General features: G+C 42.4%; 1 protein-coding gene across 1 annotated transcript; it reads left to right on the top strand.

The window, feature by feature from the left end:
• Nucleotides 1-19,424: 19,424 nt before the first annotated feature.
• LOC133235273 (cilia- and flagella-associated protein 300-like) lies at nt 19,425-19,836 on the top strand. Its single transcript, XM_061396552.1, has one exon. The coding sequence runs from the start codon at nt 19,429-19,431 to the stop codon at nt 19,834-19,836; it is 408 nt and encodes a 135-aa protein (XP_061252536.1). The 5' UTR covers nt 19,425-19,428.
• Nucleotides 19,837-20,200: the final 364 nt, after the last annotated feature.

The raw sequence follows: 20,200 nt of genomic DNA, 5'->3' as shown, positions 1-20,200 counted from the left end.
GTATTCTTTACCATCTGAGTCACCAGGGAAGCCAAGAAGATACTTAGGAACTTTCTTGGCAGTCCAATGGTTAGGACTTTGCCTTCCAGTGCAGTGGATGTATGTTCAATCCCTGGTCAGAGCACTAAGATCCCACATGCCTTGTGGCCAAACAACCAAAACATGAAACAGAAGCAATGCTGTAACAAATTCAATAAAGACTTTTAAAAAATGGTCCTCATCAAAAAAAAAAAAAAAAAAAAACCACACCTAAAGATATATAAAATTATGAGGTTTCACAAAAAGATTCAGATTCCTGGTTCTTTAGAAAAATGGAGAGATCTGGCAACATTGAGTCTGTATGTTGTCTCATAATAATTGGCAGGACCTGAGTAGTTCTGAAGGAGATCAGCCCTGGGATTTCTTTGGAAGGAATGATGCTAAAGCTGAAACTCCAGTACTTTGGCCACCTCATGCAAAGAGTTGACTCATTGGAAAAGACTCTGATGCTGGGAGGGATTGGGGGCAGGAGGAGAAGGGGACGACAGAGAATGAGATGGCTGGATGGCATCACTGACTCGATGGACGTGAGTCTGAATGAACTCTGGGAGTTGGTGATGGACAGGGAGGCCTGGCGTGCTGCGATTCATGGGGTCACAAAGAGTCAGACACAACTGAGCGACTGAACTGAACTGAACTGAGTAGTTGTTGCTTTATTTAAGTGAAGTGGACCCCACCCCTCCCTACTGTCTCCTCAATACTGAGATCAAGGTAATAGTCACTATTTAATTTGTGCTAATTTTGTGTGTTGTTTAATAGCAGAACTAGAGGAAAGTAAAATATATCTTATAGTACATCTATTTGAAAAGTTGGAAAATAAAAGGTAAAATAAGATTTCTTATGATTAAGAAAAATATTTCATAAAACCAGTAAATATTACTCTTTTAATTTTAGAAACAAATAAATGTTTGTCAATGGATTGAGTGAAGAGAAATAAGCATTAGTATGCATGCAACTATTAATAAATACACATGACACCCTATAACTAGGCAATTTCCATATGTCTTTACATTAAAAACTGATCAAATCTACCTGAGGTAGGTAGTATTATCTCTGTGTAAGAGATAAGGTAACTGAGGTTCAGAAGGGGTGAATAAGTTGCCCACAATCACATGAGCATGTAGCTGCCGGGAGCCAGCATGAGGAGCTCTGCCCATGGCAAAGGTCATGAGGAAGGAGGCTCGGCATATGCAAAGAGGGGATAGAACCTCAGGAGTCCCCCTGGATATTCTCGAGCATCTACCCCCAAACCAGAGTCTGCCTACTTTACTGCTTTGTGCTCTCACCTCTGACTTTACGGGGGGCTGTCCCCCACCACCATCTCGCTCTCTCTGATAAGGAGTTAACTTAAAGCTCCAGTCAATAAAGTTCCTGGGCATAATAGGAGTGTTTAAATCCAAACCCCTCAGATAGCTCTCTAACTGGCCTGACAAGTTTACCCGGACTCCTACAGCTATGCATACGATTGTTTACAGTCTCTCAGCCCCCAGAGGCACGGGAAGCTTAAGATATTCAAATAGCTTAGAGCCTCTCAGAGAGTTAGAAACTGTCAGAATAAAACTAGTAAAAGATTTCACTGATGAGCCAATGCTTGCTGCCAAGTTTCCACATCCCCTGTATTGTATCCTTGAATGTGTATTAATTAATATATTTGGTATGTAGAAAATTAAGTAGTGGCCTTGGTGTTAGCAACTTTAGACCCTTAAGGTAATAAATTCTTTCCTTTGTTATAAACCCACTGCACTTCTGCCCTATAAGGAATGCAACTTTATCTAACACCTTTGGAGGATGGCACCAAACTTTAAAATAATTATTCTTAGAGAAAATAAGTCTTAGGGTTGACAAACCTTTATCAGAGTCATAAAATGTTAATAGGCCTTCTGGCCAGAAGATGATGTAAATCACCTAAACCATTTGTATACTATAAATTTGCAGAAAAGAAACCCTGGTTTCGATAAGGATCAAAGACTGCTGTCTTTGCATGATTTCACATCCCCTATTATCCTCTTGGAGAAGGCAATGGCACCCCACTCCAGTACTCTTGCCTGGAAAATCCCATGGATGGAGGAGCCTGGAAGACTGCTCCATGTGGTCGCTGAGAGTCGGACACGACTGAGCGACTTCACTTTTACTTTTCACTTTCATGCATTGGAGAAGGAAATGGCAACCCACTCCAGTGTTCTTGCCTGGAGAATCCCAGGGACGGGGGAGCCTGGTGGGCTGCCGTCTCTGGGATCTCACAGAGTCAGACACGACTGAAGCGACTTAGCAGCAGCAGCATTATCCTCTATGTGCAACTTAGGGTATAAAAGCCCCTGTTGAAAATAAAGTTACGGGCCTTGCTCACCGAAGTTTGGTCTCCCCATGTCATTCTTTCTTTAACATTCTGGCTGAGTCTCCATCTGGAGCGTGGAGGTCCTCTGCGACCATTTATTTGCCTGGGCTTCTAAGACCCACTCAAGAAGGTGCCTAAGGTGGGGCAACTTCCGCTATTCGAGAGGGTGCCTGCGGCCTCCGTGGTCAGAGCTAACCTGATGTCACAGGTTATATTGATTTTCTGCGTAAACCAAGCTACTCAGCCTCTTTTCTCCGCTGAATTTTCCTACTGAGCTATCCTCATTCTATTACTCTTTATATCTCTAGTTAATATTTAAATAAAGCTATCGTATCCAGTGAACTTGCCGAAGCCATCTCCCCTTCGAATTCCCTGGATTGGCCAGGGCTGGACCCAGGCATGTAGCTAGTTAGTAGTGTGGCCAGGACTCTATTCGGATTGACTTGGCTGAAACGTCTAAGCCTTTGCCACACAACATTCTTTGAGCTCACCAGATTGCTTAATAATCTAATTGACTGTTAATGCAGAGCACAGATATTGTTACTAATTATCACAGAGCCAGTGGCTCACACTAGCTAATGAGAGCCTCTTGTGTACATCTTTTCTCAGGTCATCTTTCCATGTCACATTGCATGGAATCAGCTGTGAGGGGTGTGTTTATGCCACAGAAGTTGGCAAATGCTAAAAGTTATGGCTTTTTCTTTCTTTGATGGCTAGGCATTAAACACTTACCAGCATATTCTTTTCAATGAGTAACCTGGTCATTTGAGGTTTGATCTGAAAGAATCTAATTATTCATCTATGGGAAAGTCTCCCCCTAAAATTAAGCACCTAAAAAGCTGAATAGCATGATTAAGAAAATAAACTGCCTGGTTGATGGTTCTTGTTTTAAATACCTGTCCTGCTACTAGCTACATAACCTTGGGTAAGTTATTTAATGTCTCTAACCTTCAGTTTCTTCACAACTCAATACCAAGAAAACAAACAACCCGATCCAAAAAATGGGCAGAAAATCTAGACATTTCTCCTAAGAAGACATACATATGGCTAAAAAAGCATATGAAAAGATGCTCAACATCACTAATTACTAGAGAAATGCAAATCAAAACTACAATGAGGTATCACCTCACACCAGTCAGAATGACCTTCATTACAAAATCTACAAACAATAAATGTTGGAAAGGGTGTGGAGGATGGGAACGCTCCTACACTGTTGGTGGGAATGTAAATTGATTCAGTCACTATGAAGAACAGTATGGAGGTTCCTTAAACTAAAAAAAGAGCTACCATATGATCCAGCAATCCCATTTCTGGGCATATATACAGACAAAACTATAATTTGAAAAGACGCATGCACCCCTATGATTGCTGCACCACTATTCACAATCACCAGGACACAGAAGCAACCTAGAAGTACAGCAACAGGGGAATGGATAAAGAAGATGTGGTACATATATGCAATGGAATATTACTCAGCCATACAAAGAATGGACTAATGCCATTTGCAGCAACAGGGGTGGACCTAGGGATTGTCACTAGGTCCCTTCTCCCTTCTTCCCCTGGAGAAGGAAATGGCAACCCACTCCAGTGTTCTTGCCTGGAGAATCCCAGGGGCGGGGAAGTCTGGTGGGCTGCCGTCTCTCGGGTCACACAGAGTCGGACACGACTGAAGTGACTTAGCAGCAGCAGCAGCAGCAGGGATTGTCACAGGGAGGGAAGTAAGTCAGAGAAAGACAAATATCGTATCGATTACTTATATGTGGACTCTAAAAAAGGGTACAAATAAACTCATCTACAAAACAGAAATAGAGTTAACAGATGTAGAAAACAAACTTGTTGTTACCTCAGGGTAAGTGGGTAGAGGGACAAATTGGGAGATCAGGACTGACATATATACACTACTATATATAAAATAACTAATAAGGATGTAGTGTATAGCATAGGGAACTCTACTTAATACTCTGTAATGACCTATTCGGGAAAATAACCTTAAAAGAGTGAATATATGTTTACGTATAACTGATTCATTTTGCTGTACACCTGAGACTAACATCGTAAGTCAACTATGTGTGTGTGTTCAGTCGTGTCCGAATCTTTGCAACTCCCTGGACCATAGCCCACCAGGCTCCTCTATCCATGGGATTTCCCAGGTAAGAATACTTAAGTGGATTGCATTTCCTCCTCCAGGGGATCTTCCCAATCCAGGCATCAAGCCCACGCCTTCTGTGTCTTCTGTAATGCAGGCAGATTCTTTACTGCTGAGCTACTGGGGAAGCCTAAACTATACTCCAGTAAAAATTATTTTTTAACAAGAGAGAGAATGAACTTTCTGGTTAATCAGTTCTTGTTTTCAATCCCTGTCCTGCTATTAGTTACATAACCTTGTGGAAGTTATTTAACATCTCTAAGCTTCAGCTTCTTCACCTATACTTCACAGATATGTTAATTATCTTAGATAAGGTTTATGTGGTCCAGGTATAGAGAACAGAGGCAGGTGTTCTCACAACAGAGGTTGTGTCCTCAACCTCTAAAATGCAGACCTGGACTGCTGGATAGGAAATATCTTAATCATCAAAGCTATAATAAAACTGTCAGAAGTAGAAAAACATCCATATAAATAATGAAACGTAATTTAGTTTTTTTTTTCTATATTGGTGAAAATATCACAAAATTTCAGTTAAAGACCTCTGTCTCCCTCAAATATTTTAGTTATGCTCTGCTTAAAATACTTAGCTCAAAGTACAGTTTAGAGAGTGAAATGAAATGATATCTTTAAGACACCTAGAACTGTGCTTGGCATACATAAAAGTCATAATAAATGTAGCTATGTTTATTAACCTTGTGGGGAACACACCTTCTGCTACTATTGCAAAAAAAAAAAAAAAAACTCATCAAATTTCTCTTCTCTAATGTTAATTACAAAAGCAACCAGAAAAATGTGAGCAAAAGACTCCAGAAAAACATTTGTTGAAAGAAGCCCCAAAGACAGAAGACTTAATTGCAGAAAGCTCTGTTGGGTCCCATTAGAAATAAAGGCAGGGCTTGTTCATGATTTTTTCTCACTGAAACTCATTGCACTATCTGGGAACCACGAAGAGCAAATCTTTGTCCTCATGGGAAACACTGGAGTTCAAACTTCTGGGGCCCCATGACTGTGCATTTGTACATTTATATGCATTTGTACTCTGCTAAGAATCCAGAACCTTGTCATATCTATTAGCAAACAATTGTTCACTAAATGTGTGTGTGTGTGTGTTAGTTGCTCAATCATGTTTGACTCTTTGCAGCCCCATGGACTATAGCCTGCCGGGCTCCTCTGTCCATGAGATTTCCCAGGCAGTAATACTAGAGTGGGTTGCCAGTCGTGTTTGACTCTTTGCGACCCCATGGACTATAGCCCACCAGGCTCCTCTGTGCATGAGATTTCCCAGGCGAGAATATTGGAGTGGGTTGCCATTCCCTTCTCCAGAGGATCCTCCCAATCCAGGGATCAAACCTGGGTCTCCTGCATCTCCTCCATTGGCAGGCAAATTCTTTACTTCTAGCACCACTTGGGAAGCCCTGTTCAACAAGTAATGAGATTAAATAAGGGACGTGTGCTAAGCTGCTTCAGTTGTGTCTGGCTCTTTGCGACCCATGGACTGTAGCCCACCACCCTCTTCTGTCCATGGGATTCTCCAGGCAAGAATACTGAAGTGAGTCGCCATGACCTCCTCCAGGAGATCTTCCTGACTCAGGTATCAAACCTGAGTCTCTTATATCTCCTGCAATGGCAGGCAGGCTCTTTACCACTAAGGAATTTGGGGCTTTCTATTGGTGTTTCCATGATGAGATATGAAGGCTTTGGGAATCTAAGTAAGAGTATGGCCCAAACAGAAGGTAAGAGAAGCTTGTAAAGCAGAAAATATTGGACGAGAGGGGTGATGTGGTTACCAGAGGCAAACACCTGTGAAGGAAGAGCAAGTGGTTTAAAATAGCATCTGGGGATATTCCCTGAATGATGTGATCATCCTCTTTACCTACATGAATCTTCCTTGACATCATTATTATCTAGCAAATCTTCCAAGGTTGAATATTTGGGATTTGAGGGTTTGGTGATCAAAAGCTAAGCCCAACCTGAACATGAGTAGAAGACAGAGCAGAGGCTGAAAAGGTACACATGTTACAATCAGCAACCCAAAACTTTTTACTTGATTGTTGCATTATATATGCCCTGAGGTTGCTACCTCTAAAGCATGAATTAGGCTGGGTGGCCACTGAGCTATTCATTGAAGTACACAGTGTATCAAGAACTCTGCTAGCTCCTAGAAGTATAGATGCAGCTAGTTGCCACACAATATCCATTCTTCACTTCTTCCATAAAAACAGAACTCAATTTTTATTTAGACTGACAGTGTAATTGACCTTCTACTTTTTCCAGCCTTCTTTTCAATAAGGTAAGTGTAAGCGACTACATTATAGCACACAAGATGTATACAGGCCTGTGGTATGGGACGCCCAGGAAAGCTACTTAAGAGTTGGCTCAGTTCCTTGGCCTCTCTGTCCTTTCTTCTACTTGTGTATTGTCTGCATTGAAGATAAAATGGCTTAACCCCAGAAGTCCTCTGTCTCCATGAAGCAAATTTGAAAATAAAACCCCAAAGGTATTTGAGTGGAAAACTGAAGGAATTAGATGACTGAGCCATTCATCAAATCACCACATGAGACGGGACCAGCTACCTTCTATGTGTTTTTATCCCATTGTTATTTTGGTTTTCTTTCATGCAGCCAAACTAATCCTAACTTATTTTTATCATGAAACTCCGCTAGAAACTGTCAAATGTGCTTGTTATTTAAAATAAGGAATCTTGCTTACAAACAACTGCCAAGTGTTTCCAGAGATTTGTGGATGTCCATATCACTGACTTCTATGCAGAGAACATCATGAGAAACGCTGGGCTGGAAGAAACACAAGCTGGAATCAAGATTGCCAGGAGAAATATCAATAACCTCAGATATGCAGATGACACAACCCTGATGGCAGAAAGTGAAGAGGAACTAAAAAGCCTCTTGATGAAAGTGAAAGAGGAGAGTGGAAACGTTGGCTTAAAGCTCAACATTCAGAAAATGAAGATCATGGCATCCAGTCCCATCACTTCATGGGAAATAGATGGGGAAACAGTGGAAACAGTGTAAGACTTTATTTTCCTGGGCTCCAAAATCACTGCAGATGGTGACTGCAGCCATGAAATTAAAAGACGCTTACTCCTTGGAAGGAAAGTTATGACCAACCTAGACAGCATATTCAAAAGCACAGACATTACTTTGCCAACAAAGGTCCGTCTAGTCAAGGCTATGGTTTTTCCAGTGGTCATGTATGGATGTGAGAGTTGGACTGTGAAGAAAGCTGAGCACCGAAGAATTGATGCTTTTGAACTGTGGTGTTGGAGAAGACTCTTGAGAGTCCCTTGGACTGCAAGGAGATCCAACCAGTCCATTCTGAAGGAGATCAGCCCTGGGATTTCTTTGGAAAGAATGATGCTAAAGCTGAAACTCCAGTACTTTGGCCACCTCATGCAAAGAGTTGACTCATTGGAAAAGACTCTGATGCTGGGAGGGATTGGGGGCAGGAGGAGAAGGGGATGACAGAGGATGAGATGGCTGGATGGCATCACTGACTCGATGGACGTGAGTCTGGGTGAACTCCGGGAGTTGGTGATGGACAGGGAGGCCTGGCATGCTGCGATTCATGGGGTCGAAAAGAGTCGGACACGACTGAGCGACCGATCTGATCTGATATCACTGACACAAGAACTTTTATATTTTTGATTCCTGTTGATTTCATTCATGTAGACAGTTTATTCCTGTACATTTAAGTGCATTTTTCAGCTTTTACCCAGTGATTATTTGGAGTATACTTAAAAGGAAAGAAAAGGTGGCCACTAGTAAATATTTAGCTCTCAATTAGTACCCTATACTAAGGTCACAGGTGTGGAGCCCTGTACCAAGGTCACAGGACAAAAATCTCTGGAACTGACCAAGCCCCATAGCAACTTTTGCCATGAGCCTCCTGATTTAAACCAGCCAGTTTCCTGACCCCAGATTTTGTAAAATACCCACCCTACTATACACTTTATAACATCCTAACCAATCATCTAATGCCACCATTCCAGTAGGAATTTTCTCTGTCTTGAGGCTATAAAAATTGGCTGTAATTCTGTGAAAGTGGTCAGTTCTACCTTGATTCGGCCAGGTGTTCTAACAGCCTCTTCCACTCTAATAAACTTTATTCTCTTCTCATTTTGCCTCATGTCTGGAAATTCTTTTCCAACCCACACATGGACCACAACCAATTATTTTTTTTCTAAGACATAAGTAATACTGACAAAACGCAATACTTTTACATCATCAGCAAAAAAAACCCCAACAAATGGTAGGGCCAGCCCCGTTTATTTCAATATCAGTATATCTAATTTCTGTAATTTGAAAAGAGCTCTCTACCTAGAATTCATTCCTTCCTTTCTTACTGACATTCCAATTTTAAGGGTAGCAACAACAGGTCAAGCTTAAACAAACAAACAAATCCCCCTGCATTAGCTTGCCCTTCCTCTTAAACAGTAAAGGCCAAGTGATGCAATTCTGACCAACTAGATCTAAGTAGAACTAATTAAGAGATCTTCCTTAAGAGCTTCTTTAAAGGGAATAGTCCCAGCAGATTCATTCCTTTTTACCCTTCGCCATTGCCTTCCCTCCTGCCTGGTGCTAGAATGAGAACTGACACTGGAACAGTCATCTTAAAATCATTAACGAAAAGCCAAGAGAGTTGCAGAAACCTGGACATGGACACCTGTTAGTAGCAGGACCAATGCCTGCAAGTACCTGCCTTCAGAATTCTCCCATGTGAATGGACTGTAAATCTAAAGTCAGGCAGACAAATTCAACGCCTAATAGTTACAGGGCTCAGGGAGAATAAATAAAAAGGAAGCAAATTATGTATATTTGAGGAGGTGAAATAGAAGGTGATCTTTCAAAGCTATTTTCAAGCCTCCTTTCTGTCCTTTTACTTGAAGGGTTGGCAAGACTTCCTTTTCCCATTATCTCTTCAATCATGAGAGAGGCAGGAGTCATTTGCTTCTTGTCTTTGCTTCCCATTCTTTAACAAAGACATCCTTCCCTCAGGGAACTATTTCTAAGCCTCTTACTTGTGGATAATTGAGAGACTATGTCTCCTCATTCTTTCTTTTGTACTTTCTTTCCCTAATTTCCAATTCTTTTTCTTCAGCATCCAATTACTTTCCTTCTTGTTCTACCATTCTCCTTTGCTTTTTTCTCTTATCTTAACCTTCATTTCTTCTTTCTTCTTTAATCTATTTTTCCATTTTATGCATTTTAAAATATATATTACAACTCTGAAAAATCAGTTAATTTTTGATTCATTCTCTCTCATACTTCCAAATGCCTGAGGTACTGCAATGTTGGAAAATAAAAATAGGAGGCAATTTAGCAGACAAACACCATGACTAACACTGTTACTGAACTGGCTACACACACACACACACACACACACACACACTTAGTGTGTATTTATACTTGGTCAGTGTTTTTTGGACAGAGCTTTTGTTATAAAATGATAAGAACACATTTTATTTAAAAAATCATAAAATATAAGTTCTGTTGGTACATCTTAAATCCTAGTAATTTTCATAGTGTGGCATACCATGTGTTAGCATAAAATGTCAATGTGCATGAATGTGTTGCAGGAAGGGGGACCCCTTCCAGGGCCCAAAACTGGGCTCTTGTCTAACACTTGGAAATGAATTGTCCGAAGAGACACCTGTGCTGACAAAGCAAGAGATTTTATTGAGAAAGGGCACCCGGGTGGAGAGCAGTAGGGTAAGGGAACCCAGGAGAACTGCTCTGCCGCATGGCTCGCAGTCTCAGGTTTTATGGTGATGGGATTAGTTTCCAGGTGGTCTTTGGCCAATCATTCTAATTCAGAGTCTTTCCTGGTGGTGCAAGAATTGCTCAGCCAAGATGGATGCTAGTGAGAGGGATTCTGGGAAGTGGACAGACACGTGGTGTCTCCTTTAGACCTTTCCTGAACTCTTCTGGTTGGTGGTGGTTTATTAGTTCCATGTTCCTTACCAGGATCTGCTGTCATAAAACAACTCATGCAAATTGTTACTATGGTGCCTGGCCACGGTGGGCGGTTTCAATCAGTGTGCTTCCCCTAACAACTATATAGGCTTCATTCAGCCTCCTTGACGTCCCAAAGGGTGGATTCAAGCAATTGCTAATCAGGCAAGGGAGGGGATACAGAAACAGGAGAAACAATCAAAGGTTGGTGCAGCCTCCAGACAGAGTCCTGGTTCCTACTCAAAGAAATACGCATAACAATGTCTTTGAGCCCCCACCCAGGTGGAGGATCCCGACTTCAGACTGAACACAAGATTCCTGGAGCACAGCTCTGTTGCCTCACCACCAACCAATCAAAAAGGGTCACAAACCCTGCAACCCTCACCCCAAATGTTGCCTTCTGTTTCCGGGGACCAGAGATGACCATCCTGTTAGGTCTCCTGTTTGGCCCTTGTCTATTTAATCTCTGAGAGGGGCCAACAGTTTCAAACTAAATTGCTGTTACCACAAGGGTGGAGAAGGCAATGGCACCCTACTCCAGTACTCTTGCCTGGAAAATCCCATGGATGGAGAAGCCTGGTAGGCTGCAGTCCATGGGGTCGCTAAGGGTCGGACACGACTGAGCGATTTCACTTTCACTTTTCAATTTCATGCATTAGAGAAGGAAATGGTAACCCGCTCCAGTGTTCTTGCCTGGAGAATCCCAGGGACAGAGGAGCCTAGTGGGCTGCCGCCTATGGGGTCGCACAGGGTCGGACACGACTCAAGCGACTTAGCAGCAGCAGCAGCAACAGCAGCAACAAGGGTGGAAGTTGGTTTCAGATATGGAACACCCCTACTTAGATCAGGTAGAGAGAGACTTCTGCTCTGCTAGGCAGGCCTACACCCATGCACAGCAGGAAGAAGTTACAGAAGAAAGAGACCTCCACCCCAATTCCCATATCTTGAGTATGAAGTCTCTCAGCGGGGAGTTGTTAGGGGAAGCACACTGTTTGAAACCACCCACCCTGGCCAGGCACCATAGTAACCATTTGCATGAGTTGTTTTATGACAGCAGATCATGGTAAGGAATATGGAACTAATAAGCCACCACCAACCAGAAGAGTTCGGGAAAGGTCTAAAGGAGACACGGCGTGTCTGTCCACTTCCCAGAATCCCTCTCACTAGCATCCACCTTGGCTGAGCAATGCTTGTACCACCAGGAAAGACTCTGAATTATAACGATTGGCTAAAGACCACCTGGAAACTAATCCCATCACCATAAAACCTGAGACTGCAAGCCATGTGACAGACAAGTTCTCCTGGGTTCCCTTACCCTACTGCTCTCCACCCGGGTGCCCTTTCCCAATAAAATCTCTTGCTTTGTCAGCACATGCGTCTCCTCAGGCAATTCATTTCTGAGTGTTAGACAAGAGCCCAGTTTCGGGCCCTGGAAGGGGTCCCCCTTCCTGCAACACATGTACATGAATTTCTACAATTTTATTCCAAACCAGATTAAAAGCAAATCTCCCCATTTACTATACTTAGATTAAACATGATGTGAGATCTTGAAAGTGCTTACTCACTCTAAAATTCTAATTTGTCAGTGAACTTGATATTGGAACTTAGCTCCACATCTTCTATCCACAGCTCTCTCCCAAAGTGAAAGTAAAGTAAATGAAAATTGGAATAGCCATTCACCAGCTTTACAATGATTTGTGTAATAAATCGATCTTGCCACAAAATAGTCTCTTTAGGTAAATCTGGTGGGGGAATAACAGTGCCTGCAAATGATTTTATTATTTGTTTATAACTTCAAAATCCTTTACCAGGTTTTAAAGATAATTCATGGCTTATTACCTTAGGGTCATTTCATGACAGCAAAGGTGGTTTTCCTGACATAAAAATGCCACACAGTAACTAAATGAATACAAAAAGGTGCCTCCACAAAAAGAAATGAAGTTCAGATCCTACAGCCTGCATTCTGCAGGGAAAATGGGCAAGAAAGGAAATTGAACTGACAAGGTGATGTAAGTTGTAGGTGAAAGACTGTTACTTCATTAACTGAGCAAAAGGTTCTGACCCCTCACAATACCTCAAGTGAGGTGCTTAGCCTCTCTCCTTCAAAAAGCTATTTTCCAGCAGAGTTTTGGAAATAGCATTTCAAAGCTACCCCAGTGTGAAACCTGGGACGAGCTAAAAGCATGTGATGAAAATGCCAAGAATGGACTTTAAGAAGCTTTGTTGCTTCCTTTAAATATAAAAAGAAAACACAACAAAAACAGCAATAATCCCCTAATCCTGTCTGTGTGGGAGCCTGAGCTCTCCTGTAAGCAGATTTCTCTCTTTGTCATCTTCCTCCTGTAATCACCACCCAATCCCCCCACCCCCTTAAAAAGGCAAACAGAAAGGGACCATGGCACCATGCACACTCTCATTGTCAAGAGAAAGCACAGAATTCTAAAGGCTTTCTTTTAGCCCAGACACATAGAGGATGTGGGCTCCAAAATAAATCACAGCAAACATTTGTTGATCAATTCTTCTATGCCAAGCTCATAGGAACCTTCCATACCCATCACCCCTTTTATCCTCCCAACAGCATTAGTTCCCTCATATTACAAGTTGAGTAAACCAAGGGAGACAAGTAAGTGACTCGAGGTCATGGAGCAGGTGGCAGATTAGAAGGTGAATCTATATGACTCCAGAACTTTCTTCTGAACTGTCACCAATATTGCTTTAAGGAAAAAAAAAAAAAAAACAAGGTTTAACTCTGGATTCCAAAATGCTGACCTAGATATTCAGCCTTACTACAAGCCCATTTGTTCAGCTCCTCCTCCTTGGTCTCTTCCACACCAGCTGAACACTGAAAGCAGAGTTCTCCTTTCAATGAGAGATACTGAAAGGGCATGCAGATTTCTAAGCAGCCTGAAAGGCCCAAGGTTTCTGCCTAATATTTTAGAAGTGTATGCCTTAGAAGCCTGATCCTCTCCCAGCCCTGCAGGACAATTACAACTTGTCAGTTGAAGACATGGTGCATTCAGTTCAGTACAGTTCAGTCGCTCAGTCGTGTCCAACTCTTTGCGACCCCATGAATCACAGCACGCCAGGCCTCCCTGTCCATCACCAACTCCCGGAGTTCACTCAGACTCATGTCCATCGAGTCAGTGATGCCATCCAGCCATCTCATCCTCTGTCATCCCCTTCTCCTCTTGCCCTCAATCCCTCCCAGCATCAGAGTCTTTTCCAATGAGTCAACTCTTCACATGAGGTGGCCAAAGTACTGGAGTTTCAGCTTTAGCATCATTCTTTCCAAAGAAATCCCAGGGCTGATCTCCTTCAGAATGGACTGGTTGGATCTCCTTGCAGACCAAGAGACTCTCAAGAGTCTTCTCTAACACCACAGTTCAAAAACATCAATTCTTTGGCGCTCAGCTTTCTTCATAGTACACCTCTCACATCCATACATGACCACAGGAAAAACCATAGGACCTTTGTTGGCAAAGTAATGTCTCTGCTTTTGAATATGCCATCTAGGTTGGTCATAACTTTCCTTCCAAGGAGTAAGCGTCTTTTAATTTCATGGCTGCAGTCACCATCTGCAGTGATTTTGGAGCCCAAAAAATAAAGTCTGACACTGTTTCCACATCTATTTCCCATGAAGTGATGGGACCAGATGCCATGATCTTCATTTTCTGAATACTGAGCTTTAAGCCAACTTTTTCACTCTTTTCTTTCACCTTCATCAAGAGGCTTTTGAGTTCCTCTTCACTTTCTGCCATAAGGGTGGTGTCATGTGCATATCTGAGGTTATTGATATTTCTCCCAACAATCTTGATTCCAGCTTGTGCTTCATTTAGCCCAGCGTTTCACATGGTTTACTCTGCATATAAGTTAAATAAGCAGGGTGACAATATACAGCCTTGACATACTCCTTTTCCTATTTGAAACCAGTCTGTTGTTCCATGTCCAGTTCTAACTGTTGCTTCCTGACCTGCATACAAATTTCTCAATAGGCAAGTCAGGTGGTCTGGTATTCCCACCTCTTGCAGAATTTTCCACAGTTTATTGTGATCCACACAGTCAAAGGCCTTGGCATAGTCAATAAAGCAGAAATAGATGTTTTTTCTGGAACTCTCTTGCTTTTTCCATGATCCAGCGGATGTTCGCAATTTGGTCTCTGGTTCCTCTGCCTTTCTAAAACCAGCTTGAACATCTGGAAGTTCACGGTTCACGTATTGCTGAAGCCTGGCTTGGAGAATTTTGAGCATTACTTTACTAGCGTGTGAGATGAGTGCAATTGTGCGGTAGTCTGAGCATTCTTTGGCATTGCCTTTCTTTGGGATTGGAATGAAAACTGACTTTTTCCAGTCCTGTGGCCACTGCTGAGTTTTCCAAATTTGCTGGCATATTGAGTGCAGCACTTTCACAGCATCATCTTTCAGGATTTGAAAGAGCTCAACTGGAATTCCATCACCTCCACTAGCTTTATTCATAGTGATGCTTTCTAAGGATATCTGGCTCTAGGTGAGTGATCACACCATCATGATTATCTGGGTCATGAAGCTCTTTTTTGTACAGTTCTTCTGTGTATTCTTGCCACCTCTTCTTAATATCTTCTGTTTCTGTTAGGTCCATACCATTTCTGTCCTTTATTGAGCCCATCTTTGCATGAAATGTTCCCTTGGTATCTCTAATTTTCTTGCAGAGATCTCTAGTCTTTCCCATTCTGTTGTTTTCCTCTATTTCTTTGCATTGATCACTGAGGAAGGCTTTCTTATCTCTTCTTGCTATTCTTTGGAACTCTGCATTCAGATGCTTATATCTTTCCCTTTCTCCTTTGCTTTTTGCTTCTCTTCTTTTCACAGCTATTTGTAAGGCCTCCCCAGACAGCCATTTTGCTTTTTTGCATTTCTTTTCCATGGGGATGGTCTTGATCCCTGTCTCCTGTACAATGTCACGAGCCTCCGTCCATAGTTCATCAGGCACTCTATCTATCAGATCTAGTTCCTTAAATCTATTTCTCACTTCCACTGTATAATCATAAGGGATTTGACTTAGGTAATACCTGAATGGTCTAGTGGTTTTCCCTACTTTCTTCAGTTTCAGTCTACCCCCTTAACCCTATCACATTTGCATTTCCTTATCACAGTGCACAGGCAGCTACTGATCTGATTATTAAATAGGTACTTCACCTTGCCACCCTGGCCCATGCGGGTGCTCTCATCTCTCCCAACCAGTCCAGTGGTGTCAATTTTGGGGGGGGGGGGGACTCGGCTGATGCCCAGTCACCCCAGGCCATTGAGTTTTTTGCCTTCTACATCTGTTCTTATCACCCACATAAGTATCCACGATGATTTCCTTTCTCTTCCCTAGAAATCTTGCTTCAAAATGCTTTTCCACCTAAGACCCAAAGGCAGTCTGATGCTGCAACCCTGTACCCTTCCACACCCTCCAGGAATTTAGTCCACGAAATACAATTAAAACTTGGCAAAAGAAAACCACCTGACATTCACAGCTTATAGCAGTCTCTCTGGACTTAGTGCGGGCTTCTGAAATCACTCTGAAGATGGGAAGGAGGATGCAAGAGCAAAATTAATGATCAAATCACTCCATTTCCTCTCCCACTGGTTGTCTCATCAAATCTAGAAAATGCTATAACAATCCATCCAGGTAGGCTGTAGACATTGATAGTAGTTTCTAACATACTAGATGGGATCCCACTTGATCAATTTGATATTTCCAGGTTACTTATTTTAACAAAATAGGCTGTTAAATTCAATCAATTAACAGGGTAATTCAAATAATTTGCCGGCCCACTGCTTTTAGCTAATTGGCCTGTTATTAGGGAATTATGAAAACTATTTTTGCACTGAACCAGTCCCCAATGCTTCCCTACCAGATTGTATCCAAGTCAAATGGCCCACGTTTTATCCCTAATAAGAAGCTATAATCTTAATTGTTATTAATTGTATACTTATATACCAAAATGGAGCTGCAGCTTTCCTGATGTCCTGATGTGACTGGAGAAGGATGCAGAAGTTCAGTTCAGTTCAGTCCAGTCACTCAGTCATGTCCGACTCTTTGTGACCCCATGAACTACAGTATGCCAGGCCTCCCTGTCTATCACCAACTCCTGGAGTTTACTCAAACTCATGTCTGTTGAGTTGGTGATGCCATCCAACCATCTCATCCTCTGTCATCCCCTTTTCCTTCGGCCTTCGATTTTTCCCAACATCAGGGTCTTTTCAAATGAGTCAGCTCTTCACATCAGGTGGCCAAAGTATTGGAGTTTCAGCTTCAGCATCAGTCCTTCCAATGAATATTCAGGACTGATTTCCTTAGGATGGACTGGTTGGATCTCCTTGCAGTCCAAGGGACTCTCAAGAGTCTTCTCCAACACCACAGTTCAAAAGCATCAATTCTTTGGTGCTCAGCTTTCTTTATAGTCCAACTCTCACATCAATACATGACTACTAAAAAAACCATAGCCGTGACTAAATGGACTTTTGTTGGTAAAGTAATGCCTCTGCTTTTTAATATGCTATCTAGGTTGGTCATAACTTTTCTTCCAAGGAGCAAGCGTCTTTCAATTTCATGGCTGCAGTCACCATCTGCAGTGATTTTAGAGCCCCCAAAAATAAAGTCAGCCACTGTTTCCCCGTCTATTTGCCATGAAGTGATGGGACCAGATGCCATGATCTTCATTTTGTGAATGTTGAGCTTTAAGCCAACTTATTCACTCTGCTCTTTCACTTGCCTCAAGAGGCTCTTTAGTTCTTCTTTTCTTTCTTCCATAAGGGTGGTGTCATCTGCATATCTGAGGTTATTGATATTTCTCCCGGCAATCTTGATTCCAGCTTGAGCTTCATCCATCCCAGCGTTTCTCATGATGTACTCTGCATATAAGTTAAATAAGCAGGGTGACAATATACAGCCTTGATGTACTCCTTTTCCTATTTGAAACCAGTCTGTTGTTCCATGTCTGGTTCTAACTGTTGCTTCCTGACCTGCATACAGGTTTCTCAAGAGGCAGGTCAGGTGGTCTGGTATTCCCATCTCTTTCAGAATTTTCCACAGTTTATTGTGATCCATACAGTCAAAGGCTTTGGCATAGTCAATAAAGCAGAAATAGATGTTTTTTTGGAACTCTCTTGCTTTTTCCATGATCCAGCGGATGTTCGCAATTTGATCTCTGGTTCCTCTACCTTTTCTAAAACCAGCTTGAACATCTGGAAGTTCACAGTTCACGTATTGCTGAAGCCTGGCTTGAAGAATTTTGAGCATTACTTTACTAGCGTGTGAGATGAATGCAATTGTGCGGTAGTTTGAGCATTCTTTGGCATTGCCTTTCTTTGGGATTGGAATGAAACTGACCTTTCCCAGTCCTGTGGCCACTGCTGAGTTTTCCAAATTTGCTGGCATATTGAGTGCAGCACTTTCACAGCATCATCTTTCAGGATTTGAAAGAGCTCAACTGGAATTCCATCACCTCCACTAGCTTTGTTCGTAGTGATGCTTTCTAATGCCCACTTGACCTCACATTCCAGGATGTCAGGCTCTAGGTGAGTGATCACACCATCATGATTATCTTGGTTGTGAAGCTCTTTTTTGTACAGTTCTTCTGTGTATTCTTGCCACCTCTTCTTAATATCTTCTGTTTCTGTTAGGTCCATACCATTTCTGTCCTTTATTGAGCCCATCTTTGCATGAAATGTTCCCTTGGTATCTCTAATTTTCTTGCAGAGATCTCTAGTCTTTCCCATTCTGTTGTTTTCCTCTATTTCTTTGCATTGATCACTGAGGAAGGCTTTCTTATCTCTTCTTGCTATTCTTTGGAACTCTGCATTCAGATGCTTATATCTTTCCTTTTCTCCTTTGCTTTTCACTTCTCTTCTTTTCACAGCTAGTTGTCGTCCCTCTTGTGTGACCCTATTATGCATGCCTCATAGTTTCATTGAGTTAGACAAGGCTATGGTCCAGGTGATCAGATTGGTTAGTTTTCTGTGATTGTTGTTTTCCCTCTGTCTGTCCTGATTGAGAAGGATAAGAGGCTTATGGAAGCTTCCTATGGGAGGGACTGACTGAGGGGGAAACTGGGTCTTGTTCTGATGGGCAGGGCCATGCTCAGTACCTGGGGCCAAACTATGGTGGAGGTAATGAAGATAATGGTGTCCTTCAAATGATCCCATGCATGTACTTTTGCACTCACTGCTCCAAAACCCGCAGCAGGCCAACACTCACCTATGCCTCCACTGGAGACTCCTGGACACACCCAGGCAAGTCTGTGTCAGTCTTTTGTGGGGCCACTGCTCCTTTCTCCTGGGTCCTGGTACATACAAGGTTCTGTTTATGCCCTCCACGAGTCTATTTCTCAGTCCTTTGTAAGTTCTGGCAGCTCCACGGTGGGGTTAATGGTGACCTCCTCCAAGAGGGCTTATGCCATACCCAAGTCTGCTGCATCCAGAGCCCCTGTCCCTGTGGCCGTCCACTGCTGACCCGTACCACCACAGGAGTCACTCAAACAGTTCTGTCTCAGTCTCTGTGGGGTCCCTGGGTTCTGGTGCACACAAGGTTTGTTTGAGTCCTCTGACGGGAATGGGGTTTGATTCTAAGTGCGAATTCGCCCCTCCTACCATCTTGCCGGGGCTTTTCCTTTGCCCTTGGGCATGGGGTATCTCCTCATAGCTGCTCCAGTGCCACGCAGCCAGATCCAAGAGGAAGGAATCAATTGTTCCCCCAAGAAGTACTCAGGTTAAGACTTGGAAGTTCCCTTTACGTGTTGCTCTCTTGTGTTGAAGAAGTACCAAATTGATAAAGATACCTTATTTGGACACTGCCTTTGGCTTGAGGCAGTATTTTCATATATGTGGAATTTAAATTGGCCACTGCTTTTGAGGCTGAAAACAAGCACAGTTAGCTAGCTAGTGGTTATCAATAATCAGTGTATCGGGAGGACCAAGATGGCGGCCGGGGAGCCGGGTGATTTGGGCGTCTACAGCTTCAGATTCCTGCCTCAGAAAACCTTCCAGTCTCTGAGCACCCCACAGACTACCAGCCGGCTCCGCCAGTGGTCTATGCTGGGTAGAATCGAGGCGCAGGCGTTCGGGTTTGACCAGACGTTTCAGGCTTATCGCAAGGATGATTTCGTTATGGCCTTTTTCAAAGATCCAAATGTTATTCCCAATTTGAAATTACTTTCAGAATCTTCTGGAGAGTGGCTTACATTAGGAACTGAAGTGAAAAAAATTAAAAAAAAAAAAAATAATCAGTGTATCGGTGGCATTGCTAAGCTGAGTCAACAATGGAAACTGACCAGCAATGGCTATGTTAAAATACAAAGGTTATTATTAAAAGACAAAAGATGTTAGTTCCTGGATGATCTCATCTATATGCCAGGGTTTCATAGAAGGCAGTGAGCATCAGCCCCATATCCTATGGTATTTTTTAAAACAATGTAAACAGACAGAGAAGTACATATTATTTTCTTATTCCAAGGGAATGAATATGATGGAAAGTGTATAGGAATTGGAATCATTTTAAAGAAAGAGATATCCAACTGAGAGGCTGGGATATTACAGAGTGAATATCTGTTTTGTGTCTGTGAATTCACATACTCAAAAGAACCCAGAAGCCATGTGATTTGCTTCCATGAAATGCTGCAGGATGCATTTATACTTGGGCAATGAAATGGTCTATCTTCAGAAAAGCCTGTGAGCTAAGATTCTCAATACA

Source organism: Bos javanicus, chromosome 2 (assembly GCF_032452875.1).
Source record: "Bos javanicus breed banteng chromosome 2, ARS-OSU_banteng_1.0, whole genome shotgun sequence".
NCBI classification, from domain to species: domain Eukaryota; kingdom Metazoa; phylum Chordata; class Mammalia; order Artiodactyla; family Bovidae; genus Bos; species Bos javanicus.
Note: the sequence above shows the minus strand (reverse complement) of the source record. Positions and strands in the feature narration are given on the sequence as shown.